At 45.5% G+C, this 17,393-nt stretch overlaps 1 protein-coding gene across 3 annotated transcripts in view; it reads right to left on the bottom strand.

Annotated features, from left to right (window-relative positions):
* Window positions 1–2,262: 2,262 nt before the first annotated feature.
* Window positions 2,263–17,393, bottom strand: part of METAP1D (methionyl aminopeptidase type 1D, mitochondrial) — a 102,239-nt gene continuing 87,108 nt past the window's right edge. For all 3 annotated transcript variants that reach the window (XM_035135296.2, XM_035135303.2, XM_060281118.1), the window contains 4 exons: window positions 8,516–8,613; window positions 5,030–5,077; window positions 3,604–3,682; window positions 2,263–3,403 (listed from right to left, as the gene is read on the bottom strand). In XM_035135296.2, coding sequence (XP_034991187.2) covers window positions 3,325–3,403; window positions 3,604–3,682; window positions 5,030–5,077; window positions 8,516–8,613 — 304 coding nt within the window. In that variant the 3' untranslated portion in view covers window positions 2,263–3,324. The remainder of the gene's footprint in view (window positions 3,404–3,603; window positions 3,683–5,029; window positions 5,078–8,515; window positions 8,614–17,393) is intronic.

Consider the following 17,393-nt stretch of genomic DNA (forward strand, 5'->3'; position numbering starts at 1 on the left):
CCACTAGATGGCTGGGTGAGTTTCTGACTCGTAACCTCTTCACAATGGCAACAGGGCAGATTCCCCCAACTTGTAGCAAGAAACCCTGCTAGAGATCCGTATGTGTACACAGCAGCAGCGTTCACACGTCTGTGTACACGAAGTCTCCTGGACTCCAGCAGGTAACTGGATCTCGTGGTCCCAGAGCCCTCATTTGCACTTGGTAGTTTTCCCCCTTCGCTCACCCATTTTGCCTCTCTTTGGCGCTTGGATGTGGTTTCTGGAGTTCAGGATTCTAGTCAGAAACAGAGCAGAGCCCACAAGGGGATGCGGTATAGGGCAGCCTTCTGGGCAGTAGAAACGAAAAGCTCCTGCCACGCGGGAAACTGTTGATGTCAGAACGGGTGGCAGTGATAATAAACCACAATGAACATTGTACTGCCTTGGAGAAGACATCGGTTCTTAGCCTCAGTTATAATACAGTATGTGAAATGGGAATATTCTCAGCCTGGCTTCCCAGGGCTGGTGTGAAGAGCCAACAAGTAGGAATCATGACGGGCCGCACAGTAAGTTCCTGTATGTCCCACTGATTCTGTTGGGATGGGAGACGTGCTTAACCCATCGACCAGGATGGGGTGTCAAATCGCGCAGCTCTGGTTGGCTTGTACCCACTAAAGGCAGAAGCAGAGACTCGGGTCCTCTCTTTAAACTCAGCTATTATTGATTCCAGAGCTTTTGAGTCGGGTTACTTAAAAGAGTTTCCCCTCCTTCCCCCACTCAATATAGAACGGTTAAACAGCAATCCTTACCCTCAAACATCGGTCTTTCATTTTCAGTTCATAAACGATGCAATCCTATACGCATTTAGCTGAGGATAATATCCCATTGACAACTCGATTTAGCCAAACTTCCGTCTCAGGATCATAGCAGCCCCCTAAATCAGACCCATAACTTCCAATTAAGTCACCTTGGGGCTTCAGCTGATGCCCCCTTTGCGCGCGCTAGGGGGAAATCATGTACCCATTTCCCTGGCAAGGAAACCCCCTTGAACTCCCAGGGGTTTCTATTTGAGTAAGCCGGCTCAGTATAGGATTGCGCTGCGAGGCGTGCAGATGGGACGCAATCCCACCGCAGTCAGGCGGTTACATTCGTTTACTTCTTATCTAATTTATTACCCCACCTTTCCCCCAAGGAGCTCGAGGTAGCCTACGCGGATCTCCCCTTCCCCAACTGTAAACCTCACAACAACCCCGTGAGGTAGGCTAGGCTGAGAGGCAGTGTCTGGCGCAAGGCTCACCCAGTGTCTGAATTGGGCAGGGGGAGGCTTGCTCGTTTAGTCTGGCGGCGGCAAATCAACTCGAGTTAATATTTTTAGAGCTTGGAAGGTCTCACTTGGGCTTGAAGCTCCAATTTAAGGAGTCGTGGGAAGTGGTGTTTGGTCGGTAAAGACAGCCCTGTATAGGGAAGCTTTTAATGTTTACTGTTTTATTATGTTTTTATATATGTTGGAAGCCGCCCAGAGTGGCTGGGGCAACCCAGACAGATTGGCGGGGTACTGTTGTTATTTCCTCTTATTTTTTGGTTTGCAAATGCCTCGCCAAGGTTCCACACCCAATATTCATTCTCTCTCTCTCTCTCTCTCAAAAGAGTTCCAAGCTGCCATAAAACTCCAGCCCATTGCAAAAGGAAAATAAAAGCTGTCACTTTGCAAGGACTCAGGCAGCAGCAAACACCCAAACAAAACCACAGCGGAAATATCCCCGGCCTCCCCGCGGCCACCACACACAGCCGCGCACACGCCGCCTTTGAAAGGGCAGCGGAGCTGGCGCCCGCACCTCTCCGGCAGGCAGCAAAGGCTGCTGTGCGCCCTAGTCTGGCTGGGCAGCGCGCGTGTGTGCATATGTGCCGGGAGAGAGCCCTCTTGGAGAGCCTTTTTCATCTCCCGAGGGCTGCCAGCCAGGACAGTCCAGGGGAGCGCTTGATCCTCGAAGCGGGTGTGTGTCAGCCGTCAAAGCACCCTTCTCTCGCCTTTTTTTGGAACCCGATTTGAATCTCAAAACGCTTCCTTTTCTGCATTCAGGCGGCGTGATTAGGAAGCACCTAATTGCAGATCATCAAACCCCTTCCTTCCTCCTTTGGGCTCTCAGCTTGGGGTTTGGGGGCAGCTGGAGATTTGATTCTGAGGCGGGCAGATCAGAGGACAGTCTCTTCCCCCCTCCCCATTCTCCCTTCCCCATCCCTCCCCAGCCAACCTACCCAATACAAATAAACAAATCTCTTCCCAGCATGCTGAGGCTGCCCATCTGGGAGCAGAAGGCCGCCCTGTGCAAACACACACACACACACACACACACACACACACACCGAAGGCAAAACACAATGTCTTCCTAAAAGCAAAACTGAAAAGGAGGAAAAATGTACGTTTACTAGACCAATTCCCCACCTAAAAGCTAGGAAAAGGTAGGATTATTAGCCCTCACCCACCTCCCCACAATAAGGCAAGCAGAGAGAGCTGCTTTCAAATATTTGGGGTAAAAAAATAATCGGTGAACGTTTTATAAATCGTTTTTAAAAAGTCACAGCACTTTTTTGAAAGCAATGAAAGAATCCCAAAAAGCGATTGTTGTACCAAGAACGCGTCTACAAGAACAAAGGCGCTTGTTTTGTTTTAAAGTTGTTGTATTTTTGTTGTTCTTCTTTCCGGAAAGTGGTTTTACACCTTTCTCCCTTGGAGAGTGCCTGTACAGACCCGCTACGGATGTCAAACTCTGGAAACACGAAGAAGATAACCCAAAACCTGGAAGAAACGCGAGATATACATACATACATACCCACCCAACCCGAGTTTAGATGTCACAGCTGCCAAACGCCAGAGCTAAGGGAGCGAAGGAGCCGGGAGGAGACGTTACAGTGCCAAGAAGTTAAATTAATTTAAGAACGAGAAAAATATGGAGGGTGCTGGGGAAAATCTTGCTGTAGAGTTCGGCTCTTTGAGCAAAGGAGCGCGTTGCTCGATTGCATTTGGGAAATTGAGGCGCTGCGCTCTGCGTCTTTGTTCAGCATCTTTCTGCTGGAAGAGAAATGAGAATCTTCTTCTTCTTCTTCTTCCCCCGCCTCCTTTCTTGTCTTTTAGGGACCGTTCCCCAGGGCAACTTTCCCTCTGGCCTCGCCAGATTCCACTAGCTCGTTGGGCCTGATCTAGGAAATAAATCCGATGCGTTGGAGCGTCTCCTCTTGAGGCTCCCCTGGAGCCATTTCCAAGTTGAGGCGCTTTCCTCGCGCTCCTCCTCCTCCTCCCTTGCTCTGCCCGGCGTGTTATCCTGGCCACGCGTGCCCAGCTGCGCCTTAAGTCTCCCCAGCTACTTGGGTCAGGATTTCTGCTCCTCTCGAAGTAATAACGACGGTGTGCTCGAACTGGGCCGATCTGAAACACACAGGCAGACGCAGTAAGTGCCCAAGGGGGCAAAGAGTAACCGAGCTTTATTTACTGGTGGAGAGATATAATTTCGAAAGAAAACCACTCAAGGAGGCAACTCCCGCTCTTTCCCCTAGCCAGAGAGAGAGAAAAAACCGATTTAAAGCTAAACAACAAACTACAACTTTTTTAAAAAGAAAAGTAGGCACCTTTTATTGTCCACGGATACTGCGGTCCATTTGTCCTTTAGGATTTTAAATTCGAAAGATCCTTCCATGAGGATTGGTTCTGCCACGTAGCAAAAATAAAACAGAAACGAGATAAGAGTTTGTCCACTGGCCTGCAAGGCAAATCTATTCCGGATCCAGGCAAAAGGCCCGATATTTTATTTTTACTGTGCGTCCCCCGTCCCCCACCTCATTGGAAACAGCCTAAAAATAAAACCAAAGAAAGCAGCCCCTGAACTGAAGAGGAGAAAGTGGCAACCTTCAGGCTTGAACTTGGGTCTCTTCTGTTTTTAAAGTGCGAAGAAGGGCATTTTAATCAAGCTTTAATTAAGATCCCCATGGATCATAACAGCCAAAGCACCAGCCACTCTCCTCCAAACAGCAGATAGGATAGAAATATTAGTTGTTGTTTTTTTCCCTTTAAGAGCAGGCTTTAAAATGTTCATTAAATCAGCAAAACAACAATTTTCTTATTTTCCTCTAATTGCCGCGCCATTTAGGCGCGCCGTGAGCGCGGAACACATTTCCCCCCCCCTTCGCCCCCTATGATTGGTATTTAGGATGAAGCTCAGTCGCCAAGGCGAGGGCTGCTGCCTGGCTACTCAGAGCTCAAAACGAGGGAGCAGCAGCTCCTGGGTCTACAGTAAAGGGCATAATCGTTCCCAGAGAGAGAAAGAAGGGTGATTAACATTGCATTTTGGGGGGGCACACACACATGCACAGAGACTTTTTAGATTGTGCTCTTGCGGCAAACTCAGCTCCTCAAACCGCGTGGCTTGCCAAAGCGCAGGTCACATCTGTCATTTTGATGGACTGAGGAATTTCCATCTCTTCCCCTCCTCTCTCTCTCCCCCGCTTGATTTAATCCACGCACTTCCATCGAAACGACCCACCCTGCAGGGCTGTTGGGAGGGCAAACACTCATCTAGGGATAGGGAAGGGACTCCCTCCGGAGGTGGTGGTGGTGGACTCTCCTTCTTGGGAGGGTTTTTAAGGAGTTGAGATTCCTGCATTGCAGGGGGGTTGGGCTGGATGATCCTGTGGAACCCCTTTCTAACTCTACAGTTCTGCGGTTCTATATGGGCAGGGGAGCAACGCGCTGAGTAAACTTCGTTTTACTTCCGAGGATTAATGCGCGCACATCGATAACAGTAAGAGGCTCCGAGGGTGCTACAGCAGTTGTGACTGGTAGAAACTCACTCTGGCTGGATCGGGGCTAAAACTGGAGGGTGGGGAGAGGTGGAATTAAAAAAAAATATATACCCAGTACAAAGAAGCAAGCTATGCAGACCCGGGCCAGGGGAAGGTACCGAATCCCGTTTAAAACAAAAACAAAAACCTGGCGATTTTGAGTCAATCCGAATAGAATAGAAGGTGGCTCCCCTTTTCCATACAAACCGCAACTAACCTATTGTGAACGCCATGCCCTCTTGCATTAACAAATCGCTTTCGTTCTCTGTGGAGTGGGAAATAAAAAGCGTTTCAATTACAAGGGGGAAATTGCGCATCCGCCCTCAGTAGAGTGTATCTGAAATCCTTTCTGGGGAGCAGTTTCTTTTTAGTATTTGAGGTATCGGTGGCCTGAAAACGAAGCACACCTCACCCATTCCTCAAAAAGGTCCAAATCGCTCTCCGTTAGCAATCCTGCCCATACAGCGAATCATTCCCAATTCGAGACATTGCAGCCCAATTCGAGCCTGCAGTAGTTGTTGCAACCCTTGGACGCGGTTTGTTACCCTGGTCATCAAAGGCAGAGTTAACCCCCGTTAGCTGGTGGATATCAGTGATGCAGAAAGAGGTGGAGGGTGGGAGGGAGAAGATAGGGAAGAAAATAAATTCAGGCTGTTTTGCAACTCTCTGAGTTTTTAATTTAAACCCCCCTGCCCACCGTGTTTCAGAATTATTATTATTTTAAACTGAAGGTGGAGAAACACTTTGATTTTTTTTCTTTTAAAAAAATCAAATCAAATCAAAAGCAATCGTTGTCCAATGGCTAAGTTTTGTTTCCCTTAAAGCAAAAGCAAACAGAAGCCTTTCTGAATTATAAGGAGGCACTAACAACAGGGGTAGCCAACATGGAGCCCTCCAGATATTGTAGCTCTCATCAGCACAGCCCCAATGGTCATGGCTTATGGGATCTGAAGTCCAACATCCATGATCCAAAATGCATCTGGAGTAGGTTCCCATTGTACGGACACCTGGCTTCTCCCTCAGCACCTTCAGCTGGAAGTATGTAAAACAATAGGACCTGCTTTGGAGCAATGTGTAAAAATGCTGGAACATGGAATTGTCTTCTCCCTTTGTTTGTATCTCTGTGTGTGATATCAATTTGGATTGTGAGGGTTGAATCCCGGCTTCCCCTCCTAGCCCCCACCCCTGCCCACTTCTGTCCTAGTTCTTTGCTTTCCAAGTGCCTATGTAACTAAAAGGGTGAGGTTGGGGCGATTGCCAGGAGTTGACTTTTATCAACAACACTGAGCCCTGGGCATGGTTTTGCTGCTGTACAAAGTTGATTCCACAATTCTATTTGGAGGGGAGACCACAACAAAGGAAGTGAGTGTCACTCTGCATCAAAGAAAAGTTGGAGCTTCTGATCTGCTTCTTCCTCCACTACTCACCCCAATGTCAGTAAGAATCTCACAAATGGTACCTTGGAAAATATTGTGTTGTCCGTTCTCAGTTCAGCTAAAAAAGTCAAGGGGCCTCTTCCAACTCTTATGATTCTAAGGGCAATAGCTACAGGAAGCAGAGCTTACTGGGGGGATGGACCTGGACCCTAAATCCTGGTTCTTATTTGTCAAATGGTACTGGGCAGGGATCAATTCAGATTATCTTCAAAGCTCCACTCTAATTTCAGAGAGCCCAGTGTTAAGGGCGAACTTAGCCCATGGTGGATCCAATGGGCAAGAAGGCAGTTTCTGCATGTGCTGGAGAGGGAAGTAAGGGGCAGATGGGGCTGGGAAGGCAGCCCACCTAGGGGAAGGAACATTCTGATCCTAAACCTCTCCTGCCTTCTTCCAGAGAAGAAAAGGCTAAGGAGGAAACCTTGCCCAAATCGAGAGTGGAGTCCCTAAGATAGTTGGGTGGTGGTTTGTATGCCTCCTTCTGGCAACCCCTGCAGCCAAGCTGGTGCCAAACCTATTGCTCTGCTTTCCTCTGGACCACATCAGTGAGGCTGAGAGGGGAGTCTTGTTCTCTGGGTAGCTCAGGACCTCTATGCACACTGCCCAGGCTTGTGCCCCGAGGAGGTCACTTTGGTGCTGCTAACACAGTGGTCTGATTTCACTCCTGGAGGTGCACTCCATTGTCTCTCGAGACAGACAGATGCCAACAATAGATTGGTTGCAGCACGAACTTTTGTAAGCAGCAGCTTATTTCAGCAGATGCATCAGGGAGAGCAAAAGCACTCCAGCTTGGCACTCCAGGAGAGGCTCCCCGTTTGCAACCAAAACACTCAAGTCCTATCTGCAGAAATGGAGGCTAAATACACTGCCTTCGAAATGTCAGCCTGCCACAGCTTTCACTTAAACACAATGGACACAGCCTCCAAAGGACAACACAAAAGCTGTGATCCCAAAGTCCTCCCTTGATGCTGTGGTCACCGGGAATTCAACACGTCTCTGCAAACTCTCCTCCCCAGCCTGTTTAGCACGATAGATGGGGATGCTAAAGCCGACTGAGCAGTTTCAGTGCAGTAACAGATCGTGATGTCTTTATACATAAGAAAATCCTTCAGCCCACGTTTCCCAGAAGGTTGTGAGTCTTGGGGTAGCCCCAGTGTTATTGGACTTCCAATTCCTAGTCATTGGTCATGGTGGCTAGGGCTGATGAGAGTTGTAATCAAACAATTATCTGGAAGGCATGTTGACCATGCTGCACTATAGTCTTGCAACATGTCAAAATGTTAAAAGAACCAGACACCTCACACCACACACCCCCACAACCAAACTAACTCCCAACAGTAGATATCCCTCCAGTCTAAAGCAGGGGTAGCTAATGGAAAGGCCTTCTTACGGAGATGTCAAACTTCCGGGTGGCCGTGGAAGTAAGATCCTATCCCATGACCAACAAAGTAGGGGGGGGGATACTCAGAAATCAGATGTTATGCACCACAAAACTCCCATAATCCCTGGCTACTGATTATGTTGGCTGTGGCTGATGGGAACTGGAGTCTGTTTGGAGGTGGGGAGAACAGCAAACAAAATGCAACTCTGGAAACTGTTGAAATCAGTAATGCGCCAGGGGTTTGTGTTTTGTTGCTGTTGTAATTTTAACAGTTTCGCTCAGCCAGGGGTGCTGCTAGATATTTTAAAAGATTCAGGGTACACACCCATGATGAAAATGTGCACATGCTAATTTATATGTATCGATGCAAGACCAGGTCTTTCTGATCATATTAAGGTGGCTGGTGGCTGGGGTCTCGCAGGCGCCGAGCTTTGGAGCGGGGCTGGAAGTCCCTATATGCAAAACAAACATGAATACAAATAAGGGCAGGGAAGGGTAGGAGATATAGGGGCCAGCATAAAAGAGGCAGGGCTCAAGGGTCTTAGACTACTCTCCAAGAACACCTCTGCAAATAATCCCCAGTGTCTTTTGATACATGCAGGCTTGGGGCAACTGTGCCGGACGTGACGAGTGCAGACTTAAGCTTTCCCTCTTAGGTAATGTGGTTGGACTACAGCATCCATCATTCATGGCTACTGGCCATGCTAATTGGGGCTAATGGGAGTTGTAGTCCAACAACATTTGGAGGTCACCACACTGGCTGTTTTAAGACTATTTCCCACTTGCATTCCCCTCCTTCTTTTTTAAGCTGGAAAGGAGGAGCACATCTCCTGCATGTGAACACTCAAGTGCGAGGCTCATGAACCGATGATGGATGGATCATTCTTACCATGATGCCAAACTTCCGGGTGGCCGTGGAAGTAAGATCCTATCCCATGCCCAACAAAGTAGGGGCAAACTCGTAAATCATTCTGACGGGCTATATGGCTTTAAAGGAGAGGAAAAGTGAAAGCATTTAATAGGAAAGAAAAAGACACTCCAGAATTCAAAGAATGAATCAAACTTTCAATCTCTTCAGATACATATTCATGCTTGTTTCAATTAACCCATTACGGACTTCCCTCGGTTCAGTAAAATTCAGTGCTGCAAGTTCAGTGCGGCTTAAACTACATTCTTTGAGCAATGTAACAATTCTGCCACATTTCTCATGTGGCTGGGTGCTTCCCAAGTGCTCACCTACGGAATAGCAAACACTGTCTTTAAAAAGATCATGGCCTCCCATAAAAAGCTCTCTGCCCCAGGAAGACACAATAAGGTGGGTAACTTCAGTGGTTAGCTTTGGAAGACAAGAGAGGAATCTTCCTTTCACAGGGTAATCCTGGTACTAAAAAACAAGACAACCCTTTAAAAGCAAAGTTTTGTACAGTGGTACCTCGCTAGACGAACGCCTCGCGGCACGAAAAAATCGCAAGACGAAAACGTTTTGCGATTTTTTGGCAGACTCGCAAGAAGAAGTTTTCTATGGCCGTGCCATAGAAAACTTCGCAAGATGAAGCCATGAGGAGAAAGTCAGACCGAGAGCCCGCCTGCCTCGCGTTTCCGCCGCTGCCATCACCTGGCTTCCGCAGCAGCCAGATCCCCCCTCACTCACCTTAAGCCGCCTGCGCACGAACGGGCTGTCTGTCTGGTTGGGTGCGAGGGTCCAGCCGCTGGGGAAGGAGGGAGGGAGCCTCTCCCTGGCCCTCCTCCTGCTTCCCCCTGAAAAACTTCTGGCCATGGCGGGTGAGTCGGCACCCTTTTTTTGTGCTCCCCCCCATAGGAACGCATGAATTGAATTTCAATGCATTCCTATGGGAAACCGTGCTTCGCAAGATGAAATTATCGCAACACGAAAAGACTCGTGGAACGAATTAATTTCGTCTTGCGAGGTACCACTGTATTTATCATGGGACTGGCATAGGGTAACTAAGCAGGCAATGCTTTTTAAAGTTCCACCAAGCATCAGATCAGTGTGAGCATTAGTGCTAAGCTGAAAGACAAACCCCAAATCATTTATTCTACAAATCTAGGCACATATCGGGAGGAAAAAAAAAAGCTATTTTGATAGCCTCCTATGTGATGCTCCCTTATACTGAGTCGGCCCATTGGTTCCATCTAGCTCAGCAGCCAGCTCTCCAGGCTCTGCCGAGATCCTTTTAATTGGAGACTTAATGTGTACCCTTCAACACACAAAGGAGCCTGCCTTAAAACGAAGTCATTGCCCCTCCCCAAGCAAGCTCTTTCGACTCTGAGAAGTACACCTGATATTAATAAAAACCAAATTGTTATTCTCCCCGAAGGCCGTCATCACAGAAAATAGACATGGTTGAGCACCTCTCTCCTCAGATGCCATTTTAATGCGTTTGGACAGAAATGCAACACAGGGCTATATTGCAGCCACCACAATTGCCGAGTGGACAAAACCTTTAGGTTGCATTCCAAAGCACTTTTAAACGGCCAAGTTTACATGCGCAGTTAACACCGGTAAATTAATATACAGTGGTACCTCTGGTTAAGAACTTAATTCGTTCCGGAGGCCCGTTCTTAACCTGAGAGTGTTCCTAACCTGAGGTACCACTTTAGCTAATGGGGCCTCCCGCTGCTGCCGCACGATTTCTGTTCTCATCCTGAAGCAAAGTTCTTAACCCGAGGTACTACTTCTGGGTTAGTGGAGTCTGTAACCTGAAGCGTTTGTAACCCAAAGTGTTTGTAACCTGAGGGACCACTGTATTTTTTTAAATAGAAAAGGTCAATATTTTCCCAGAGTAGGACAGAATTTGCACAGGCTGGCAATTTGCTAACGAGCTTCAGTTTCCACAGCATTAAGATACAAGGTACAACCCACAAAAAACCCAGTTCAGTGACGGTGGTTTGAGGGATCTTTTATATTGGGTACCTGGGTGAACTTATATTGTCCATTATAACAGGCTGGGAGTAAAATGAGTAATGAATGGCAAATGCCGTTAGTTCAAGAGAAGCATCTGAAATAAGCATGGCTCTTGGAAGTGAAACATACGGCATCAAAGGGTATTTAATCTGGCCATAGAACATAGATGAAATGTTGCAGTACATTCTCACCTTGTAACAGGAGTGCTTCATTTCAGAGTTCAAGCCAGACCAATTGACTCCTTGCTCCATTATATTGTGTTTTTAGGGGAAGGGGTAGAGGAGGACTATTTTGCTATTTTTAAAAAATGATTTTTAAATAGTTCTGCAAAACTCAAGGATCCCCAGAGCTTGCTGCTGTCCCCTTTTCATTTCAGTGTTTGGGCTGCAGTGCCTAATCAGTGTGAAATATATTTTCACATTTCCCTATTTTTATAAACAATATAAAATATTTTATATAAACAATATTTTATAAAAAAACAAAACCGTGTTTATGGAAGACAATCTTACTCGGCTACGAGTGATCGCCAAAGAAGAAGAAGAAGAAATTTTTATACATGGCAGATGGCTGACGTGTTTTGCGGAACAGAGACGGAGGTCTTCAGTCAGAAGACTCTTTAGGCACTCTTCCTGGAATTTAAGAACACCACCACCACTTAAAAGGGAATCACATGGAATGAAAGTGGATTGGATGAAAGTTTAAGGTCCCACTTGCTCCAATTCCTGTTCCACAAAAGCCTCACTTAGGTGCATTACATCACCTTAGAGACAACAAATGGCTGTTGTAGTTTTCTACAACATGGAGGTGGGTGGTGCTGTGGTCTAAACCACTGAGCCTCTTGGGCCTGCCGATCGGAAGGTTGGCAGTTCAAATCTGCACAACGGCGTGAGCTCCCAGCTTCTGCCAACCTAGCAATTCGAGAGCATGCCAGTGCAAGTAGATAAATGGGTACCACTGTGGCAGGAAGGTAAACTGTGTTTCTGTGTGCTCTGGTTTCCGTCACGGTGTTCCGTTGTGCCAGTAGCGGTTTAGTCATGCTGGCCACATGTCTGTGGACGAATGCCGGCTCCCTCGGCCTGAAAGCAAGATGAGCGCCACAACCCCATAGTCGCTTTTGACTGGACATAACCATCCAGGGGTCCTTTATCTTTACCTTTTGCTCTTGAAATGAGCACAGTAATATGTCAGTGTGTATATGGAAGGCATGAGAGACTGCATTCATAAATTCTGCCACGTATATACTTTTGATGTGGAAATGTTGCAATGACCTCTCTTAACAGAGCCATCATCCTGTGTTATTTGCAGTGGCATGTGATAACACACACACACACACACACACACACACACACACACACACACAGTGGTACCTCAGTTTTGGAACGTAATTCATTCCGGAAGACCGTTTGAGTTCTGAAACGTTCAAAAACCAAGGTGCAAAGGGCAGTCTGCAAATTTAATTGAGAAACACTCAGCGGAAGGTGTTCAACTTCCGAGGTGTGTTCGAAAATGGAAGCACTTACTTCCGGGTTTTTGGCATTCGAGTTCCGAAATGTTCGTCAATGGAGACATTAGAAAACCAAGGTACCATTGTATATATTCAGTAACACTTTTCACAGTGCAATAAAAGACAAGCTAGTTACACACACCCAAAAATAAGAGAATAAAAGAACAAAGAAAAGATAGAAGAGATAGAAAAATACAGGATCCTCTCTCACAAACATATCTTAACTTTTGTCCCATTCAGAAAAGGGGGGGGTCCTTCCTGCTTTCACCTGGGGGTGCCCCTCTCTTCTCCCAGCCTCTCACCCTTTGAGATTTCCCCTTCACTGTCTCTCACACAGGGACTTTGATTTCCACACAGTTTATGAGCTTAGCAGAAGCCCAAGGGTCGAGGCATTTAAAGAAGCTACATTTATTTTATTTTGGGAAAAAAGTTGACTATACTTGCCGGTGTGATTTCAAATAAATCACCCTATCTGCCCGTAAAGGTGAGGACTTGGTTCCTTCCTCTGGGTCTATTTACATGCAGCTTTTGTTGCATCTGCCCACACATTTACCCCATTGCTCAAGAATGTGCTGCCACTACAATAGCGCTGCCATTACAGTGAATGGCACCCCAGAGCTGGAAAGTGGAAGAGTGAAAAACTAGGTCAATAACTTTTAATGTTGCTCACAGATAACACCTTGAATGGATTTCTTTTTTTTTTTTTGAACAGGCCCTATAGATTAGCTACTGCTTGCCTACCACACCAACAACAAAAAAAAATCTTTAGCTATTACAGTATTTTGTTTGATTCTGGAACACAGCAGAGTATAGATCTCAAATGTATGATAGCTCAAATGTCTTTATGGATCTCCTAAATACTCACAGGGAGTTAAGTAATGACACAAAGAAGCAGGAACATGGAAGTTAAAAGATTTTTCTTTTTTAAAAAAAATCTCACTAGGATTTGAGAGGTGATTTTTTTTTAAAAAAAACACAATGGTTTCACCAGAGTCACCGAAAAGAGCAGTAGAAATGAGAAGCTAGGAAGTTAACAGTTTTCTCACTTAACACATAAAAACGAACAGAAAAAAAGAGATAAGAACAAGCAATTCATTATTTCTCTCTCTCCCCCCCCCCCCAAGCACCAAGCCTTTGTATATCTCTCTGCTTTTCGCCAAGTGTGTGCTTGCTGGTGCCAAAATAATTTAATCAATTTTTTTATATTGCCTGAATTTGCCTGAATTTTTCTTGCTGCTTATCTTGAGACACTAATGGAGACTGTCTTTTTTCATGCTTTACTCTGAAGCAGCAACAGAAGTCCCCCCCCCCAGTAAATTTTAAAAAAGGAAATTGAAAAAGAAGCGAAAGAGAAGAAAATACTGAAAATAAAGGAATGGGTGGAGAAAAGGAGAAGCAAATGATAAGTAAGAGGAGCTCTACCAGGAAGTAAAATAACTTTGTTTAACTGTTATACAACTGGAGCAATGGACAAAGAAATGGTGAAAGGAAAACAAGAAATGCAAAGAATATACAAAATTTAGGGGGGTGGGGAGATTATAAAAAGGGGGGATAATGAAGAAAATATAGTTATAAAAGGGGAAACCAGCAAAATTGATAAAATATTAGTAGAAATGGATCAATTAAAAGAGGTGTGGGGGAAAAAAGAGACAAGGCAGGTAAAAGCTTGGGGGGGGGGATAAAAGAAAAATACACTTAGAAAATGTTGCCTATAAGGAAAAAAGAAAATTACTGTAAGTTAGTATGGAGATGGTATTTAACCACCAGTAAGATTAAATCAAATAAACAAGGAATATTCGGTGCTATGTCGAAGGGGACTTATGTTCACATGTGGTGGGGGTGTAAATATGTATATATATATATTTTGGCAAAGGGTGTTTAAGGAGATAACAGAAATCACTGGGTTAAAGGTCCAGAGGTACCTAGCATTGTTATCAATTTACAATGGGGGTGGAAGGTTCGCAGGCTATTGAGGACTTGCTCACAAATTTATTGACAGCTGTGTGAGTTAAGATAGCTAGGAAGTGCAAGATGAATATAAAATGGAAGAATTGTATAAAGAATTGCATAAAGAGATGTGGAATATAGCTAGTAATGATAAATTAACATGCACTATTAAGGTAAGATGGGGGATATGCAGGAGAAATTATTTTGAGGAGATATGGAAGGTATTTGTAGAATTTGTACTGTTAAAACAGAAAGGGGTCAAGCCATCACAAGAGGTGTTGAAATTTTTGGAGGTTGGATAGTTATAATGGAATATGTCTCAGGGGTGTGGGGTGCACATTTTTATTATTTTGTTAAAAGAAAAAATTAAATGTATTTTTTTTTAATTCCCCAACATTGTATTTTCATTCAAAATATAATCTGTTGTCTGAAACACACACACACACACACACACACACACACAATTTAAATCAACCAAAGCAAAACAGCTGGCTAAAGCATGGGCTTCTAATCAACATCACTAGTCAGAAGATCTAAGGACGTAAATGTGTAATCCATTCATTTGGGCAGAGTTTCTAATGCATGTCTGAAATGCCCATTCAGAACAGCAGACATTTGATACTATTGGATGTAATATTGTGAAAGATGACAACAATACCAGTATATTGCACATCCATACTGCATTGTGTTTCTGCCAGTGAAGCATCTGATACTGATTGGCTGAGCCAGTGTGATAGCATGGAATATTGTTTACAAACCTTCAAGATGCTGGGAGAGCAAAGCTGTCCATGTTTGCAGTTCTGCTTCTATGAAGGAAGGGAAGGTCGCTAGTTTGGCTGGGATTAAACCACGCACTGGCCGCCCCAGGGATAGGAGACGTTTTGTGTGGCAGGGTGAGAACTGGGAAGAAATCTCAGGAAGTAGGGAAGCTGGGAGCTCAGAGACAAGCTGGCTGAGTAGGCATGTGCAAAGCAGGCAATGAACAAGAAACTGAGCAAAGAGAAGGAGACAACAGCATGAAGGGCAGAGGGGAAAAGATTCTGTGGGGAGGAGATCTGGAAAAGTCTCACAACATTTTAAGATCAGAGCAGGCTTCCAATGGGAGAAGAGGGGAGAGGAGCACTGGAGAAAGAGACAAAATAGTCAGGAAAGCGTGGAGTGAAAGAAACAATGGGAAGTGGAGACATGAAGAAAGGAAAGTGCAAGGGCAGAAGACAAGTGGAAAGGGAGCTGTGGAAGGCAGATGAAGCATGGGGTTTCGATATCTAAAATGTAGACTAAGGCTGCACTATTTTTTTTGGGGGGGGGTGGATTTTCGGAGCAGAAATGCAGCTCTGGAGGACACATGTTCTTCAAACGTTGGACCTTTTTGCTGCTGCTGCTGCTTGGGTTTACTTTTCTTCACTGCCCTTCTCAACAACTGTTTCAGCATCTTTAATAAATAAAACCAATTTGTCTCGACAGGAAGCATTACTCTCACTCTGTTCAGACAAATTTGTCACAAATATGCAAACGCCTCTGCCTCGTCACAGATTCCCTTACAGTTACCAAATACAGAGGAGTTTTCATGTGGGTTGGGAGGCTGAAAATGCTTTTAGACTTCATCCTTTATCCTGTATCCTTTAAGAGTTAGGTAGAAGCCAGATTTCTGCAAGCTGTGGTTTTCCAATCACTACATATTATAGCCTAACAAATCTGGCCTCCCCCAGAAAAACCCAAAGTCAACATACACTGGAGGTAAAACCACACAAATCTCCCTATTGGCTGCAAGACAGAAGTCTGGTATTATTTCATTGCAAAGATGCCCTATGCCAGGCATCCCCAAACTGAGGCCCTCCAGATGTTTTAGCCTACAACTCCCATGATCCCTAGCTAACAGGACCAGTGGTTGGGGAAGGTGGGAATTGTAGTCCAAAACATCTGGAGGGCTGAAGTTTGGGGATGCCTGCCCTATGCCTTGTTACTGCCTGAAGGTCTGTGATGTAACAGAATGCTTATATGTTTTGACTTAGTATTTGTATTCTGCTTTTCTGAACAACACTGAGCTCAAAGTGGCTCACAGTAAAACAAAACAATGAGCAGACATAATTGTACCACATGCCAATAATGCTCCTTACTGGCTGCTAACAAGCTAAGCTGCTAGCACGAAGAACTTACAGGTGGGGCTGTATTCTGTTGTTGGAAACAGATATAGGCTGGATCTACACAGATTTTTAAAAAACGCTATGAAAATGCTGTTTTAAAAAACGTAAAATATATGGAATTTGCCATTAGCTCATCAGCGCCTGTGTGTCCTATAAAGACACACAAGGAGCTACAACTATTGTATTGGTGAGAAGCTATTAGACACAAGAGTATGAGAATAATGTGGGCTGTCTGTGTACAAATGGCAGAATGGGGGTTGTGATTAGGGTATGTGAATAGGCAATGAGGGAAGAGTAGGTACAACAAACATACACACACCACATTTTTTAATCTCCTGCTGTGATTTCACGGACATTTGGCGAACATTCTAGTAGCTTTCAGTGTTGGTTTCTGCAGGAAGATTTCTTTGAGGCGTCTTTCACCACGGGGCACTCAGGATGTGAGCCACAAAACAGCTGGGAAGTCAGCATTCCTGAGCTCAGTGCCAAATGGCTCTAAGCCAGGGTTGGCTAAAGTGGTGGCCACGGGTGCATAGGCACTCAAAGAAGTCTTTCCTGGTGCCCACCGTGTCCCCTCCTTCCGTTTGCTGAGATTAGACTTGAAATAAAGCATTCAAGGGCCATTTTTATTTGCCACTTTAACCAAGCCTTGGGCTGATTGACACCCGATACCCTTTTAAATGTGTTGTGGAAGGGGGGATTACTGGTTTGTTTCTGTTCTTATTTTTATCATGTATTTTGTGTTTTTCATATTGGAATTTTATGTTGTGAACCGCCCTTAGATCTACAGGTATAGGGCGGTATACTACTACTACTACTGCTACTGCTACTACTACTACTAATTTTGCAACCAACAGAATAGGTTGCAGTGTGTGCATGGTTGTGGGCTGTGTAGGATATCCATGGGAGTTTAAGAGGAATGGGTGGCACTGCGGTCTAAACCCCTGAGCCCCTTGGGCTTGCCGATCGGAAGGTCGGAGGTTCAAATCCCCGTGGACGGAGTGAGCTCCTGTTGCTCTGCCCCAGCTCCTGCCAACCTAGAAGTTCGAAAGCACGCCAGCGCGAGTAGATAAACAGATACAGCTGCAGCGGGAAGGTAAACGGCATTTCCGTGCGCTCTGGCACTTCTCATAGTCCTCCGTGTACCAGTAGCGGTTTAGTCATGCTGGCCACATGACCCGGAAAGCTGTCTGTAGACAAACACCAGCTCCCTCAGCCTGAAAAGCAAGATGAAAGCCACATCCCA

This window comes from Zootoca vivipara, chromosome 1, assembly GCF_963506605.1.
Source record: "Zootoca vivipara chromosome 1, rZooViv1.1, whole genome shotgun sequence".
In the NCBI taxonomy this organism is placed as follows: Eukaryota; Metazoa; Chordata; class Lepidosauria; order Squamata; family Lacertidae; genus Zootoca; species Zootoca vivipara.